At 37.1% G+C, this 19,165-nt stretch overlaps 1 protein-coding gene across 3 annotated transcripts in view; it reads right to left on the bottom strand.

Moving 5' to 3' along the window:
- Positions 1-18,328, bottom strand: part of LOC126469807 (PRKC apoptosis WT1 regulator protein-like) — a 57,981-nt gene extending 39,653 nt beyond the window's left edge. The window contains exons 1-2 of one of the 3 annotated variants that reach the window (XM_050097070.1): positions 18,170-18,328; positions 5,241-5,359 (exon numbers count right to left, since the gene is read on the bottom strand). In XM_050097070.1, the coding sequence (XP_049953027.1) occupies positions 5,241-5,355 (115 nt within the window). In that variant the 5' untranslated portion in view covers positions 5,356-5,359; positions 18,170-18,328. The remainder of the gene's footprint in view (positions 1-5,240; positions 5,360-18,169) is intronic. The other 2 variants (XM_050097071.1, XM_050097072.1) reach the window with 2 other exon arrangements.
- Between the last annotated feature and the right edge of the window lie 837 nt (positions 18,329-19,165).

Here is a 19,165-nt window from a genome sequence, read left to right as displayed (position 1 = left end):
AGTGCATCTGCATCCAATGGATCATGAGATGGAAGATGTAAAGAATACACTGATTTTAACTGGTGTGAGAACTTCCACTGCTACTGCCTGCATGGCTGTGTTAAGAGGGAAAGAAGAGGAGTGGCATCTGTAGAGGTGGTAGCCCCTTAATACAAGCGTGTCTGTAACTTTAAAATGAGTTTCTTGTAAGCAGATGCAGAAGAGTCTCTCCTGGTGCAGCAGCTGTAATTTTTCCAAATGTGATCTGTATCCATTCAAGTTCCACTGCAATATGGAAGTCCATGTGGGAGCCATTGATTAGCGATGGTTGTCCTTGTCCTTGTCCGTGCCCATGTCCTTGTTGTTGACCCTTGGCAGTGGTGATTTACTCAAGAGGTCAGGGGGAACATTCGACAGTGCCTGGCTCTCCATATGGATATCAAAATCGTCGACAGTAAAGCCACTACCAGAAAGGGAGACTGCTCGCCGACACAATGGTTTAGCTGCCACTTCAACTTCAAACATCTTTTTCCTTACTTAAGGGAGGGGTTGCTTGCATGGATAGAGGGGACAGTTTAGTGGGCTTCATGGTGAGCAGCGGTATGTGCTTGAGGTTCCAAGTCCATCGTCGTCGATGGCTTCTGAAAGATTTCAGGTTTGAGTCTAGCTTCCCCCTTCCCCGACATGAACACTGACAACTGCATGTACTTTCACTTGAAACTGTAGTCTGGGTTTGTGTGGAGACATCAGATTTGGCAACTGGCTTCATAAAGGCCAATTTGAAAGTAGTAGTGAACACCGGAGATCGCATAGCTTTTAAAGCTTTTTTAGCTTTGCCATAGGGTATGTGCCTCTAACTCCTAATTTTTTCTTTTCTTGTTATAACCATAAACGTCCCGCCCCATACTGCATCATCCCTGGAGCAGGTTATACATTTCAAAGGAAGTGTACAAGAGTTGTCCAATATGTTAACTGAGCCTCCACAATTTCCAATTGTAGCCCACTTATTACATGCCGCCAAATCTTTGGCATTTGAAGCATTGCGCTGGGTTGGTAAAAAGTAGTTGAACCTTAAGACCGATATAGTCCGCAAGAATATGTTCAAGTAATGTTGAAGTGGTGAACATTTATTCTAACGTTTTAGTCTTTTTCCAACATGCCACTGGCTTTCCCCATACAGTTACGCACTTCTGTGACACACGTTATTTATTGGTCTCTTACCTCCTCACGGTCGATCTCTAGGAAACCATACCCTTACAAAAGTTAAGAGTGTTATACAACTCTTCCATAACAGGATAGGCCTTTGATTTCAGAAGATCAGATAGTCAGTTTGACGTGGCCCAGAGAGTGCCCACTGGAGACTGTTTAATATCAAAAGCCATTCATCTTATCAGCACATAGCACACCTTGAGGTTGAGGACTTTTTCTCTCTTTTTTTTTTTCCTTCAGAGGTGCGTGCCTTGCTCATGCTCCAGGCAGTGAAGTTAAGCCGCCCCCCCCCCCCCCCCCTTTCTCTGGAACACACAATATTCCACCATCATGCCTAATAATGGTCCCTGAAGTATGCCTCGAGTTTAGGGTAGAAGGGGTCTCACGGCACTGGCCTGTCCCCACCTCGGGAAACACAGGGTGGCCTATCCACACACTACCATTACTAGCAGAGCTCCCTGGGAAACACACAGCTCTCCAAGCCATAACTTTTGGGACACTCTTCACGGCATCCCTCTGCTGAAACCCGTCCAGCTTTGATGACCCTACTAGTAGATGCGCTACCGCTGTTATGGCCCTTCGTCTCACTGAGGCACAAAAATAATCCTGTCGGCGCTGAAGGTGTCTAAAATGAGGTGGTGCCACTGGGAGGCCAAAACATAAAATGGCCTAGATACTCAACACTGTCTTATAAATCTGTTTTACAGAGAGCATCTTACTGCAGCTCCTCCTGAAAGTTGTCATTTGAATGACAAAATACTGAGTGCACCATAAGATTGCTTATGAAGTACAGATGTATGAGGGTGGGCTGGAAAGTAATGCCTCTGAATTTTTAATGTGAAAACTCAGAAAACTTTTCAGATAAAACTAATGTTAGTAACATTTTAAGCTTTATTCTTCAACTCTACCAATTTGCAGCCCTCCACTAACAGAGGGCTCAGAATTTTTGCATGTAACACAATGGTGTGTAAATTAACTGACAGTGTGCGAGAGACAGCATGCTGTGATACAGTTTTGAATTCAAAGAGTTTGTCCACACATGAAGCACCCTCTCCTTCAGCATGACAATGCCAGACCACATACAAGCACTGCAACATCTGCAACAATCTGACACCTTAAGTTCACTATCACCGATCATCCTACATATAGTCCCGATTAGGCCCATCCGATTTTCATTTGTCTCCAAAACTTCAAGAACACCTTCGAGGATGTCATTTTGATAGTGATGAAGACGTGCAAATGGAAACGGGGAGGGTGGGGGGGGCCACCATCAATAAAGTCAAACATTCTGGAGTGACGGTATCAAGAAACTTATCTCACTGGGAGAGAAGTGTTCGTCGCCAGGGTGACTATGTTGAGAAATAAATATGTAGACATGGAGAATAAAGATTTAGAATATTAATAAATTTGTTTTATTTAAAAAGCTTTATGAAATATCACATAAAAAATTGAAAGCATTACTTTTCAGCAAGCCCTCATAGATGTAACAAAATTGATTAAAACCATAATAGTTGTATTTTCATCACTGATTCCCTCCCTCCCCCCCCCCCCCCCCTTCGCCACCGCACCCTGCTTTGCTTTCATCTCTGACAGTGCTTTGTGAATCTGAAAACTGTTGTATAAGCTTTAAAGAACTAATATAGCTTCCTAGACAACTGATCACAGTTTTCATGTCAGAGAAGGGCAGCAGCATTCCTTCTACAACAGTACTTTGCCTAGAAAACCATATGGAATTTGAAAACCAAATTTCAGGTTGACAACACTTTGTTAGTATCATATCATCCTACACATCATGAGAGGTTTGAACTGCAGGTCCAACACGACGAAGTCTCTAATACGCTAAATTGATGATTCTCAAACTGTGGTCTGAAAATTCGAAAGTGTACATATTGGCTAACTTCACTGGTTTTTAACTAACTATGGGATTAGTGCTTTTTATTTCTTATATGTTTTTATGACACAATCAGATTAGTATTTCACAATGCTGCAACTGGTTTCAAGCAGCCAGGTATCATTTCCAGACTAAAGGCACAGGCTGTAAGCAGTTTCTATTGTGATGTCAACAATACTGAAGCCACTTCAGTATGTGCCTTTAGTCAGAAGATGACAACTGGCTTATTTGAACTGATTACAACACAAAATGCTCATCTTACAGTGTTGCAAAAAATTAAAAAAATAAATAAATAAAAAACAAAACTTAAGTCAATTACAACTTCATGACCATGGATTAGTGTTTCACAGTTCTATAATAACATTCATCAAGCTCGAGTTTGTGATTATCATGAAAAGTTTACAGTGTGGCTACTGCTGGGTGATGAACAACATTTTCTCGCTAGAAAAGTTTGAAACAGCTACAATAAATATCTCTTACAGGAAGATCAAATGCAGTTACGACCTCTCAGAATACTGCAGCAAAACGAATTACACAAACATTGACAATTTATGAATGATATTGAAATAAACACAAATAGTAATATGTCAGAAATCAATATCTTTTCCACCCTTTGTACAGTACTGGAAGATACAGAAACTATACACAGATTTGCCACAAATTAGTACAACGAAGCTAGTGTAAGACAGCACGAACAGAGCACAAAACTCATGTTAGATTAGATCTGCAGCACAAATATTTTAAGTAACTGGAAGTGATTTAGAGCTCCACCGTAAACCCCTGTTTCTTTGAAGAATCATACTCCCATGTATAAAACAACTTCATATGTCTGATTACTTTACAAATGAGTTAACATGTTAGATATTTGACTAAGTGCGTAAGTAAGAGGAAGTTTCGGAAAGGTCTGAAATTGTGCTTAAAGTTTAAAGTCACTAAGTATTATGATCATAAAACACTAGATGAATAGAGTCTGGGTAATCTGTATTCTATTTTAAGCAAAAGCTAGTTTTTCATGCATTTCAATGTTTATGACATCGTGTCTCTTGAACTGGGTGTTGTACAATGATATAATTTTTCAGGTACATTCAATGGTGAATGTCTATACTGCCTGCAAACTGTGTTGTGAATAGAGTTGGTAATAAAGAAGTAATGAACTATAAAGTCATGCCTGATGCTAAAGTTTTACTGCATGACCAGTGAAAATGGAGAAAGCATTTTTTCCTTTCATCATTTTGCAGTGGGGTATTAGAAAGAAGTAGTTTTGTAAAGGTTTGAAATTCTGACTCATGTTTGTCGGAAGTTGATAAGTGCTCTCATTCTCACATACTGGATGAATATGTCTGGGTATTTGCGTGCTGTCAGTTACACTGCATCAAGACAAACACACAGTTTCTAACTGTAATACTTGCTGCATTGTGTTCAGCTTTTAATATAAGACTATATCTTAATGCATAGATTAGGACAGCATTTAAAATTTTTAAATTTGGTCAATAATTATGCAAAATATTGAAAATCATATTTTTGTTGCCTCGAGAAGCCCTACTAATGATAAGAGACAACAAGTTTTACATCATTAGTGACTGATGAAGGGTTGATGCTTAGACCAGCACCTAAAGTCATATTTGAACTAAAAAATAAAATATGGTCATTAACAAAAATTTCAAAATATATTTAAAGTCACAAACTGTAAATTTAAATTTGTAGTCTTGAGAAAGTGAAATGTGATCCCCCCCCATTTTTGTTGCTGGCTTGGATCTGAAGACATAGTGAAATCTGCATTTTAAATTTCACCATGCTTGTTATAAACAGTTAATTATCAACATTCATAGGGCATATGCAACATACAGTATTCTCCAAAATTAAAAACTTCACACAATACTTCCTTAAAAAGTTTCAAAAATCATCAAGCTGTAACTGGCGCACATGCATACACAAGAACATTCAGCTTACTTGCCTTATTTTCGTTCAGAAACAAACAACAATCCATAGTACAGGCCCTATGTAGGCAACAATAATGCTGCCAGTTGTGAAGAAAAGCAAAAAGGTATGTTGTAAAAACTAAAACATTACTATCACTAATAACTATAGCAGTAAAGACTTTATAAATGTCTCTTTAGATTACAAGCATATGTGACAAAATAAATTATTCAAAATCACACACCGAGTCTTGCTGGAGGATTAACAGTACGGGCCCTTGCTGTCCTGATGCGTGAACGCCGGGAAGACAATTCAAAATCATTTTCAAGGTCTTCTTGACTCACGGAACTCGACGCCATTGTCCTGAAACACACATTACTTGAGCAGTGATTCTTGCTGCTGTGGAACATCAGACCACAACAAAACAAAACTCATGCACACAGGGCACTGCATACTCTGTATAATAATAATATGGCTTCAAAATTTCAATACATGTCAATAACTGCTACAATACCAAGGAAAATGACCCATCTGGGTACACACCGATCACAAATCCTATCTTTTCCCAATCCATCTCTACCATTATACTCATGGAACAACAATAGTAATATTCCTCAACAATAAGAATGCTTCTGGATTAATATAGTAAGTTTGTTATGCATTGACTATATTCCTTCACTTGGTGAGTGAAAAATACTCTCAAGGGATACCTCCATCACAATCACTGGATCTGCTTTAGTCTCCCACATGTCTACTACAGCCATTGATATACTGTTCTGGCACTATCAACAATTCCACTACATGCAAATTTACAAAGTTACTAACACACATAATTAAAGTAACTTCATATGATGCTATGATTGAGATATGTGCCTTGACACAACTGTCATGAAGTACATGCCACTGGAAGCACAATACGAGATGAAATTGGAGGAGATCACAGGTGTCTCTCTCCTAGTGGTTGTTTTGTTTCCACAAATAAATCAGAATGACAAACATTCACTCAAATAAGTAAAATTTTTGCTCTATTATTTACAGCACCTCACCTTTACAGAATATTCTGTCAGCTTCTAATTTATAAAATGTTAAGTTGTGTCAACAGACAAGTTTATAGTATCTGATTTTGACATTCAGAGTTTATGAATGGTGGGCTCCATGTGGTTACCAAGTTGTGCAGTGACTAAACCATAAAGTTACCAAACAGCAACCAGTCGCAAAATCATGCTTTATTTATTCACTTTTGCAATATATTTCAACTGATTAACAGCCATCATCGGTGCTACAAATACAAGAATAAAAATAAAAATAATTAATAACAGTGACAAAGCAACGTAAAACCAGTTAATTGTATGTAGACGCATTAAACCATTTAAAATGCACATACAAATTTACCTTTCAACAAATATGTGCCCTGAGTAGTAATAGTGTCTTAAGCAGAGGTCAAACATAAAGTGATATATTGAGAATTGACTATGACAGGGAGAAACCATAAGGGGTGCTGCAAAGCAAACCCACCCTCCATGCGAAAAGATACAGCTAAAATAAAAATGAGAAGAAATGACACACAAAATGAGGTAAAATATAATGATATAATACTAAAATATTTACATAAAATGGATATATTGACAAAGATTTTATCAACCACATAGTACAGTTATGTACGCCAAAAAGCAATTGTACAAATTAGTAAAAAGGAACAAAACATAGATGAGAAGCACACCATAGAAAAAAAAAATTTTAAACTTTTTTGATTTTTTTTTTTTAAATTCGTTATCATATTATCGAAAAGCAAAAGTTAATCTTAATGCCAAAACGTAAAATGGTGTTGGCATCCATCTAGCATACAGTTAATGATATTCAGGAAGATCAGATTTTTTTGGCAGACAGCGCCACATTACTGAACACACATGTAATGTAAACTTAGTTGAGATAAGAAAATTACAGACACGAATGAAACAAACGTATTAAAGAAACAAGACAAAATGCAAAAATAAAGTGCTAGCACACTTCATACATGGAAAAATTAACACAGGCTCGATAGGATGAATTGAGAACTCTTAGGGGCTCTTACGGTGTGCTCGTGTAACATGAGACATAAATCTACACCTTATGTCTGTTGGAGGAGCCGACAAGACGGTAAAAGCCCAATTAAAGGGCGTCAATGCAAACGTGGTCACAATAACATCATTCATATCACCAATACATTTATCTCTCCCCCCCCCCCCCTTCCCTCCTCCACCCCCCTCTCGTCTTTCTTTGTCCTATAATTTCCATTCCCATCAAGCAAATGCTCGGCGAAGAGCTCCCAAAAAATGAACTCCCCTCATTATCACCTGCTCATTGAGAAGGCACACGCTAGCTGATCTATGATGATTGAAGATCTCCATATCCTCTAACAAATCAAGATAATTTCCTTTTCGCTCTATGTAATAACCTCACATGCATCTCAATTCGAGGAAGTTCACGCCCACTATTAATAATGTGGGCTGCAAAATTTGACCTATCAGCGGCTTCCTTTCTGTCAACAGCGACATATTCAGCAAATCTAGTTTCAATTTTCCGTCCAGTCTGACCTACGTAACATGCTTTACAGCTTGGACAAAGTATTCTGTAAACCCCCGAATGGCGTAAAACTTTTACTTTATCTACGCCATGATCTAAAATTTGTCCCAAATTATTCTTAGTTGAAAAAGCAATCTTAACCTTGAGTTTTCTAAAAACAGCTTCAACATTAATACTAACTGCCCCTTAGTATGGTAAAGAAATATTTCATCGTTTCATTTTCCCCTACAATTCCTTCATTTGCTCCCATGTCTCTATATTTGTTGGCAAATTTTTCATAAATGTTTTGAACAAATGGTAGCTGATAATCATTAGATTTAGCTATGGAAAAAATAATATCTAACTCAGTTTTACGATCCTCTTCAGAAAGTGGGGTACAGAAAACTTGATTAAATGCAAATATTAAAAATGCCATTTTATGCTGATTAGGGTGGGCTGCATGATAGCACTTTATTTTTGCATTGTGTCTTGTTTCATTAATATGTTTGTTTCGTTCATGTCCGTAATTTTTTTATCTCAACGTAGTTTACATTACATGTGTATTCAGTAATGTGGCACCATCTGCCGGAAAAAATCCGATCTTCCTGAATATCATTAACTGTATGCTAGATGGATGCCAACACCATTTGACGTTTTGGCATTATGATTAACTTTTGCTCTTCAATAATATGATAAAGAATTTTTTTTAAATTTTTTTTAATTTTTAAAATTTTTTCTATGGTGTGCTTCTCATCTATGTTTTGTTCCTTTTTAGTAATTTGTACAATCACTTTTTGGCACATATCACTGTACTAAGTGGTTGACAAAATCTTTGTCAATATATCCATTTTATGTAAATATTTTAGTATTATATCATTATATTTTACCTCATTTTGTATGTCATATCTTCTCATTTTTATTTTAGCTGTATCTTTTCGCATAGAGGGTGGGTTTGCTTTGCAGCGCCCCCTTAGGGTTTCTCGTTGTCATAGTCAATTCTCGATGTATCACTTTATGTTTGACCTCTGCTTAAGACGCTATTACTACTCAGGGCACATATTCGTTGAAAGGTAAATTTGTATGAGCATTTTAAATGGTTTAATGCATCTACATACATTTAATCGGTTTTGCGTTGCTTTGTGTACATTTATTCATTTGGTCACTGTTATTAATTATTTTTATTCTTTTATTTGTAGCACCGATGATGGCTGTTAATCAGTTGAAATCAATTGTAGAAGTGATTTTGCGACTGGTTGCTGCTTATTTGGTAATTTCATTCAGAGTTTGTTTTTTACAGACTAAACATGTCCACAGAAACCTCACTCAATCTACAATACCAGCATCCTGATACCACCTACCACCATAACTGCATAATTTTTAGAACATAAAACATTTTGTTTACATAGAACAATTGACTATTATTTATACTGATCACACCTTGTCTAAATGGTGAAGTTTTGTAAAGCTCTCCAAGTACACATCGTAACATACCAAAAAGGATAATAGTGCCTAAGGAAAAGGGGAAAAAAAAGATGTCATGCAAGAATATTCAACTCATCTTTTTTTTAATTTATAAAAGAATTCTTCATAAATGTCTCATTTTTGCAATATATCCCAGTGGCATAAATATGCTGTAACTCAAAATTTAGGTAGAAATTAAGAATACCAAGCAACAAATATGACAGAGCTAGCCTCTTGCCTATATTTGGGTGACACTTTGCCTGCATTTCTAGCAACTTGTTCCCATGTGATCTTTTAAGCCACTTGATTATTTTCCCTATTTTTAGCAGGTCTTTTCAACTGGGGGTCTTACTGACTTGGAAATATGCATAGAGTGCATCCCAGAGGTGAGATTGTGGAAGGGGGTGATGTAACAAGGTGGCAACAGAAAGGCATCTGGCTACCTCTTAAACTAACCATGCTGACCCTGATCCAAAGCAGAATGAAGACAAAAGAAAGAAAAATATTAGTTATAGCAAAGAAAAATAATACTTCTGTCAAAAAGACAGTGTTCAGAAGGTTGCATCAGTGTACATAGTAATAAAAATAAAAATTTCATGTTTATTTAGTAATTATTATTATTATTTCACATGTCCATAAGCTGCCAGGATAGCACAGGTCTGTGAGCTGTTAAACAGTATTCACACAATGAAAGTATAAGTTAAAGGTTGCTGAAAGTAGAATACTGCTGGCTATTGCTGGGCTGACCACTTCTTAAGATGCTCTCAAGAAGAGTAATTTGTGTTTTGGCGAGCTTTGTGGCAATAATAATAATAATAATAATAATAATAATTATTATTATTATTATTATTATTATTATTATTATTATTATTATAGTAGTAGTAGTAGTAGTAGTAGTAGTAAAATGTCGTAGTTATTATTATTCCCTGGATTCACATTAATTTTATATTTAGACTACAATTAACTTTTACCACAGCATTACGGTGAGTGTAGGTAAAAATAGGTTTGTTTCTTAGCATATGGAATTAAAATGAACTGTATTTTCAAATAATTTCTTTTGAAAATGTAACGGACATGATGAGTGTCAAACTGGTTTTAAAATTATCCTGCTATCATTATCTGCGTCCTCAAGTACACCCATGCTGTTAAAAGTCATCATGCACAAAGAAAGTATGCAAAAAGTAAGTTTCTTTATGTTGCCTTGTGAGCATTTTAAGATCAAGTGTAAGGGAAGATGCATGTCACACAGTATCTTAACTTCTAACTGGTAAGTATAATAATGTTTACATCTGTTAGTACAGTAAATAGACATTCTCAACTTTTTAGATACAAGGTGCAACATAACTGAAATAGGAGGTTAGACAGGTAAAACTCAAGAATATTTAATACACAGTCTCCTTTTTTCCAGCTTTATTTCTTTGCCCTTCATTCTTTACCACCTACAGAAAGGCACTCCTTGCTCTGGAAACTCAGGACACCAGTACAAATTTATTTCTTAATAAGTGTATGAACTTTAAAGCAATGCATAAGTTACAAAAGTATATACTGAGAGAGAGAGAGAGAGAGAGAGAGAGAGAGAGAGAGAGAGAGAGAGAGAGAGAGAGAGATGAAAGCAAAAAAATTAGCTATCCTTATCTTCATACAAGAATAGGTAGCTAATAATACTGTCAAACATCCAGTCTGAATGAAAGAAAAGTATCACAGAGATCATGTTAAATTCCTTCAGATTTATTAAAATGGTATTTCAAATCTGAATCTGATACCCCCTTGCAATAATGCAACAATACAGTACTTGTTTTTAAGTACCACATTCTCTATTTAAAGGAGTGACGGTGAGGCATCGGTTATGACTCTCAGGCATTCAGGTTTTATGGAGACATGGAAACGACATTATGATGTGTCATGTTTCCAAGTTCTAATCTGGTAACAGCATATCAAATGCCAATTTGTAGGCAGATAATGACATCATCCATGAGCCTTATACAGCAGAGCAATCTCTGCTGTGTGTTGATACAAGAAAAGTCATGCAACTTAACATACGATAACAATATTGGATGTACCAGTACAAATTTTACAGATCTATCAATAGCCAAATGTTTGTATTCATCTTCCTTCAGCCAGCAATTACTTTGTTCCAGAAACTGATTAGCCCCTGGATAGCCATTAAATGAATCTGCAAATACAGATTAAATTATTTCTATTTTTCTGGTCAAGTACTATTTGAGCACTATTATACAAGTTGGTTTACAAATGAGGAAGACTGCACCTTTTTTTCATATAATTTTTAAGCATTTCATGTACTTTTTCCTCAATGATGCTACCCCCCTTCAAACTTCACAATAGTTTATATTGATGATGATGCTGATGTCCCATACTCCAAGGAGCATAGACTGCTTTTCTTATTTTGCTATATGGTATTCTGATATGCTCATTTCCTTTCAGAAAGGTCACGGTTTGTAGTAACTTAAAGATCATCATCTAATAAAATCAAAAGTTGTATGTAAGAGTTTCTTAGGAAGTATTGTAGGCACCCTGCAATTCTCAATCTGTATAAGCAATTTAGGAGACAATCTAAGCAGACCTCAAAATGTTTGTGCATGATGCTATCATTTACTCTCTAGTAGTCATCAGAAGGTCCAAATTACAAAATCCTTTTGACAATATAATGGCATCATGCAAAAAGTGGCAGCTGACCCCAAACAAGAAAAAGTGAGAGGTCCTCCACATTAATAATAAAGGCTGTTTACATAACAACTCGTATAAGCTTTAAAGCTGTCAGTTCAATTAAATATGAAGGGATTACAATTACAAACAATATTAACTGGAACCATCATGTACAAAATGTGAACCCACAACTATTTTTTATTAGCAGAGCACACAGAAAGAGCAACAAGTCTACTAAACACACTGCTTACACTACTTTTGTCTATCTTCTTCTGCAATACTGCAGTGCAGTATGGGATCCTTAATACCAGGTAGGATTGATAAAAAACATAAGAAAAAGTGGAGTGGGGGTGGGGAGGGGGGGGGGGGGGGGGGGGAGTGTGACACACATGATAATCAAGCTGGGTCGGCAATCATTAAAACAAAGGCACCTTTTGTTTTGCTGAGATCTTTTCACAAAATTAAATCACTAAGTGTCTCCTCCAAATTCAAAAACACTTTGCTGTTTATCTACATAGCGAGAAATGGCCATCATGATAAAATATGAAAAATCAAAGCTTGAGAAATCATCAAAAAGGCTCCAGGAATCTTCTGCCAAACACCCAAGTGTTAATTGCAGATTAATCGCCAGATTTAGTCTATAGCTCAACCCCAGTACACAGCTAATGTATGTTTGACAGCCTATTAATGCACTGTATATTCTTTTCAAATTATATTTATAAGCTACATGTAGACATCGGCTGATGCTCTTATCAGCATTTTCATTTTTCTCCTATACTTCCTTTATTACACTGCAGTTCAGGTGTGAAGATGCCTGTGACAGCTTAGCAGACCAAACCTGGCATGAAACATGCAGCCACACAGTTTATACATAATAAAGGGCAGGAGGTGTGTCTGGGCCTGATGAAACTTGCATCTCTTATTTCTCATTTTCCAACTAACAACATGCCTGCTCAAAATGTAAAGCAGCAGCTGAAGCAGTTGGGCACCAGCGATTAAGATATTCTGCTGTGGCACACCAATTACTTGTGTCAATTTTAGACTTAAGATTCTTCTAGAAATGGATATTGCAGCACTTCACTTCAGAGGAACAGCATGGGGTCTTCTACTTATGTTCACTTCACCACACAATGTGTGTCAAGGAAGTCTATGGTTTCTAATCCATCAGAAATGAGCAATTAATCTAAGTTTGTCACCAATTATAGTAGCGTCTATACTATTCATCCTCCCCTTCTCAAGTACAGTTTGATATAAAGTCATCCCATTTGATGTTCATAATGTATCTAAGCTTTTATTGGTTGAAGCATTCTAGTTTCTTAAGATGACAGTGCTATAATGTCCAATAGGTCAGGTAGAACTAACTGCTAGTTACACCATCAGTTTGATGAAGTGTCATATCTTTGTTCAGTAAGACCCTATTGTGAGACAACAAAAAGCAACATGTGTAACAGGATATATTCTGTTCTCCATGTCCTTTGGTTGCTGATATACTTCACAGATAGAGGAACTGATCTATTTGTTCCAAAGGTGAGCTGGATACAGACATTTAAAACCAGAAAGGCAGTTCTAGGAGCTGTCTGTGTGAGTAGCTTTGTTTTCAGGATTTTGATGGTTTGGCCAAAACATTCATATGCACTACTGAAAGTTTAGAGACAGTTGCAACTCAACAGGTGTATGAGCTAGAGAAACATTGTCACCTGCATATTGTAGATCAGTTACTTGGGTGAGACTTGTGAACATTTTAGAATGTTGTGGACTAATTAAGTAGCCCTCTATCAATCTGTATTCAGGTTCTGGTTACAGACAATGTCTCTGAGTATGACTGAGTTACAGGGCAATGTCGTAATGAGAATGCATCATTGTTTGAGCCCATAAGTAATAGAGAATCTATCAGATGTTTCATTCTGGCATAGCACTTGCCAAGACACATCATCACGGACAGTTTTAGTCAGTTCAACATAATGTTCAGCTGAAACATTTTAAGAGCTCCAACATAGCTTCTTTGGGCACCATATCAAACATTTTTCTAGGTCACAGAGCACTAACAGTAAAGGCTTATGTTGTTCACCGCATTTCTCTTGTCGTCAAATACAGATGATCATATCAATAGTGCCTCTGCAGGGGCAAAGTCCGGACTGATATTTGGGACATACAGTCTCAGAAAGAGCCTGGAGGTGATTATGTAGAATTTTAGCAAAAATATGTCATTTGGTAATTACTGCATATGCTTCTTTCGCCTTCTTTAAAGATAGTGACAACTGAGGAATTCTCCACCTCTATTGGTACCTTGTGGTTTCTATATTAACAGAAACAGAGAAGAGAGTGTTTATGAGGTAAGCTATCACTCTGAATTGTCTCCAGAGGGATTTCAGGTATGTGTGCCATTCTCAACTTCATAAGATCTAGAACCTTACTAAATTATGAAGTTTTAGTGAGAGTGTCTCCTATGGTTGTGCTGGTTGCTGGGAGACATGTTTTTGGAAGTTGTTAGGAGCAATAAAACTATAATTTAAAAGTGGCCTGTAGTGCTCTTTCCAGCAGCTCAAGATGCCACGACTGTCAGCAAGGATGGTCATACAACTGACTGTTTCCAGTGCCCCTGATGAACATCTCTTATTCAACATACAAACTCAAGTGCCTGACAGACTTTGGAGTTCTTTGGACTTTGCCACCACTTTTTCTTCACTGCCCTTATTTCAGTTTCATATTTCTACTTGAGCTCTGGAAAACATGTTTTGTTTTCCATAGAGAATTGATCTTGAGCAAGAAATAGGTAAGCATTCCACTTGATACATATAAGGTTCTTCATTATTTTCATAAAAAATAATTTCTCTTCTTTACATTCAAACCAAAGATATCCTCTACAGTCTTTTTGATGGTGTATTTTAAACTGGTTTCGATGAGACAATCTAAAAGTGTGTCTTTCAAGACAGCAAAAAGTGTTATCCTGAAGGCTGTAAATGGTGAATTTCCTCCTGAAAGTATTTGAGAAGTAGGATTGTGGCTTACGATGTATGAGAATCCTCACATGGCTCACTAACAGTTTGTGAACAGTCCTGCAACCAACAATGTTTCGAGCTGTTTTCCTGATCAGAACATCTTTCTTGTCATCCTGGCACATGATGACAGTAACATGCCAGTGTTTGGAACATGGATGCATCCATTTGGTTTTTTCATGATTAGGTACATGGAATTGAATACTGGTCATATAAAGCTCGTGCCCACCACAGAGACCATCATGAAGTTGCAACCCACCTGTGTTGCAGTTTCCAACACACTGATTACCCAAAAGCAAATGTCTCTAGCACTGAAGTCGTCAAGTGGCAAGAGTTTATCTTTAGTAGGTATACTGACAAGAACATTGTTCAGTTGATGGTTGAACTGGTTATTCGTATCTTCAGCACTGTCTAAAGAGGAAGCAGAGGCAGAGAACTGTGACAAAGCTATATGGAACGAGAGGAATTCTAAGAATTATTATTCCTTCATTGACAATCTGCATCCTCTCCTTTCCAGAAGATGGTGTATCCTGAACTACTGTCACTAATGTGTTCTTTGCTTGACAGTGATTCCACTTAATGTGCAATGCATATATATGATCTTGCTAGCTCATGGGGTGATGAGTATTTGTTCTTTCCAGTCCGCCTAGAAGAGTCCTGACATACCATGTTCCAATAGCCAATCATATTGTTCTCTCTTTGTTTCCATCCACAGATTACGAGTGAATGTCAGGGTGCAGATTGCCGGTCAGTTGCAAATGTGACACTATGTTCACCCCACCTTCCCTACGACATCCTCATTCAGAGTGGGCACTAGTTATCCTAAATAGGCTTGCCTAGTCATAGATGCAGGACCAGATACACAAATAGTCACTAGAGTTCTCAGGAAGATGACTATCAAATACCAGTCACCAATGCGGAAGTTCAGACTGACACCTTCAAGCCTCACTAAAACCTGCTCCCACTGTCAATATCCCATTGCCACTGGACTTCAAGGAAAATGGTAGGAGAAATTGCCATTCGTGTAATGCTTTTTGGGCAGTTCGTAACTTGCAAGGGAGTAATCCACTTACTGTGATTCTGGAGCCTGTCATGGCACACGGGTATGAGTTGCAGATTTTAGACATCACAACTGCATTGAACTGCTGCAAGCCCTAAGACAAAAACCAGTTTCTCTGGCGTGGCCTCTTTTGGCTAAGGGATAATTGAGAATCTTAGATGAGAAATGTTTCTCTTCTGCTCTCCATCATTGGGTCCTAGAGCATTGGGAAAAGCTGTATGGAAAAGGATGTGAGAAGAGAGGTGTCATTGTGGGACACACTTTGTCAGGTTAATTTGCTAAATGGAGAAATAGTGAACACATAATCCATATAAAAAAATTTAGTGGTTCAATTGGACGTCAGAAACCTGATTCCTTTCTTTTCACAACATTCCACAATTTGAATATGGCAGGTTAGTCAAAGTGGTACTTGAGAGAAGAATGTCCATCCTCCCATCCCAGACTTTCTCTGCTGCTTTATATAATTTGTTGATGCCTTACATTCATTGAAAAAAGATGTAAGTATCATTATTGCCACCAACAGCTTGAATAACAATATTTAAATATAGGCATTCATTTCTGTTTGAACATAATACTATGAAAGACCCAAAAATGAGAAGGCCCAGATCTCAATAAAGGTTACCCAGGCTGTGCTTTCATATAAACTTCGTTTGTAACAAGAGAATTTAATCATGAGTGTTTCAAACTATAAGCATGCTAGCATAAAAAATAAAGGTTACGAACAATGGTTTGAAGTATGGTGCGACCAGTCATTCTGCTAAGCTGTTCAAAACAACAACAACAACAATGTGGGACACAGTCAAACATATTTAATAACACATTTCTCAAATTTTTCTCATAATATATGATGTATGAAGAGTAGTCTGGTGAATAGTTGAATTGGTGCAGCAGATACATTATGTTGACCAATCCAGCTGAAATCAGAGACACATACTGATGATATCAATATCATTTAGAATCTGCACAAACATAAATGGTCAAAGGTGTCTTCTCACAAGTTAGGTCATATGACAATTACAATGTAACATAAAAAAAACTATTATTAACCCCCTCATAAATCCTCTGATTACAGTGCTAAAGCTAACTCGAATAAATGAAGGCATTTTGAAGTGCAAATATAAGCAAGCAAGTGGTCCTCAAATATCTGTATAAAGTGAAGAACAATTCTGAAGATACATGCAATGGTACGAAGTCATACACGTCAGAAAACATGTGTTGTTCCTCATTTCACTTCTTTGGATTTTCGCTATTAGTGTAGAATAGGAAAATTATATCACAAGTAAGTACAGATACACTTAAGCTTTCCACTTTTCTCATTCATATATTTTTCCGAAATAGATGTTTGCAGTACTCAAGCTGGAAAATACTGTCACCAAATAGATAATACCAATTTTTATCAATCAGAGACATTCCCCATTCTTCCAACGTGTCAAGGATTACCCAACAATGTTTTATTCGCGTACCACATATTGTTTCCGAGTTATGTAGATGTCGACAAGCACATACCAGGGGCCAATCTAATTTCCATGGTACCCAAACACGCAGAAAATTTGTATGGCACTCCGTGGCTCACATTGCTGCATGTTTGTTTACGTGCCTGTAATCGCATCCTGGCAATCGCATGTTTAAAAGTGTTGTGCGATGTTTGTGGATGACACCGCCCTTTTAAAAACTTTTTTTTTTAAATTGCGGAGTTATTACATATGACTGTATCGACAACCTTAGTTTTACAAACTAGACCACTTTGAAAATTAATTTATAACCTATTTTTAGAAAGTACGTAGCGAAAAATTTAAACATTTGGCTACCCTATTTAAAAACACCCGATCAAACAAAGGTTTCGGTGAAAAAACATTTCATTATATTTTCAGGTGTTTAAGCAGTAAAACAAAATCTAAAGAAACTGCCACATGACACAATCAAAGTAATTCACCAACAAATCAATATGAAATAGAAAAATAATGCTTTCTATGCAAAAACATACTGTTTTAGTGTCCCTTTCCTTTCTGAAGTCGAATATCCGATGACAACGTCAATAAGATTTAATTTTCAATCTCATACGCTTGGTGCGTCACAGCGCGTCATCCACGAGACACTACAACTGGAATGTGTCAATAAAACATCTGCATCTGACACAATCGTACTTTTTACAGATGACAGTAACAACAATGGAACAATGTAGCACGGAACTTATTAAGATCTAATTTTGTTTACCCATAATGTGGTGATTAAACACAAACTGACTTCGAATATTATTATTCAACGCAACACAGTGACACTTACAAAAAGACTAAAAATATACGAGCACTAGTCATAAATCTTTAGTAATGACACTTTTCAGTACTAAGAAGTCTCTCAGAAAATCGGGATGCTGCAATCTAAGAAATGCAAATGGAGTAATGAAAAGAATTAGAAACGAGCACTTTAAATTCTAGGACACATCCACATTACCTCCTTATTCCACAACAGCTCGCACCCCTAGCGTATCACGCACACTGTCACTAGCTATACTTTCGTAAAATTCCACTACTCCGTCACTGATAACATTATGGTCAAACTATTAACGATATTATTGACATGCAGCGATTATAATGTTCGTGCGTACATGCGTGTTTACAAAGATACTCACATGAACAGTGAAGGAATGGAAGGCCTTTGCTTACAGAGATATAAAACTATAAAGTGGGGATCAGGGTTTTACAAAATGATTTCGAAGCATAGAGATATGTTTCGAACTATAAACTTCTTTCTCAGTTCAACACAACGCATTTCCCAGTGTAGCAAAATATTGTGAAATGTTGTCTCGACAGTGAGAGACTGGAGTGGTATGTTTTCTTTTTTTGCGGAAATATTAAACAATCTATGGCACAAATTTTCCATTGTGATTCCCCTTTTTAGTTTAGTTTACTGTTTCGTATGAACACAATCTATTAGTTATTACTGGATATTGTTGAAAAGGCAGTATTTTAGCAAATACTAAGCCAATGAGAAACGAACAACACTAACACTTCCACAGTCAAATTACAGAATACTAATCCAAATAGCCTCCATTGTTTACACTAATGATCAGTTACGAAATGGTCAAGAAGCTTGTAATTCACGACATTACGTGGCTCAGTCGTCACAGTGCTTTCAGATGAAAGTTGAACTCAACTTCTTTCGGTCTCTCAAACGTTGACAAAGCTTTTATCTCACAAGAAGACGGCACGACCGTGGGGTCGGGGATTTGTCCGAAATTTTGTGTGGTGAAAGAGGACCCCTAACACCTCACGTGGTTAAAATATTAGGACGCACTACTCGGAAAATCCCGGGAAAAATCAGTCCAAAAGTTTTTAGGTTCCTTATGAGTATAAAATGTTAGGCCACTACCGAGCCGCTGTCTAGCCCACATGGTTAGCGCTCAGACCCTTACGCCAGCGATCTCGGGTTCGATTCCTCCTCCCGTAC

Source organism: Schistocerca serialis, chromosome 3 (assembly GCF_023864345.2).
Source record: "Schistocerca serialis cubense isolate TAMUIC-IGC-003099 chromosome 3, iqSchSeri2.2, whole genome shotgun sequence".
In the NCBI taxonomy this organism is placed as follows: domain Eukaryota; kingdom Metazoa; phylum Arthropoda; class Insecta; order Orthoptera; family Acrididae; genus Schistocerca; species Schistocerca serialis.
The sequence above is the reverse complement of the archived record's forward strand: the minus strand, read 5'-3'. Positions and strand labels throughout refer to the sequence as shown.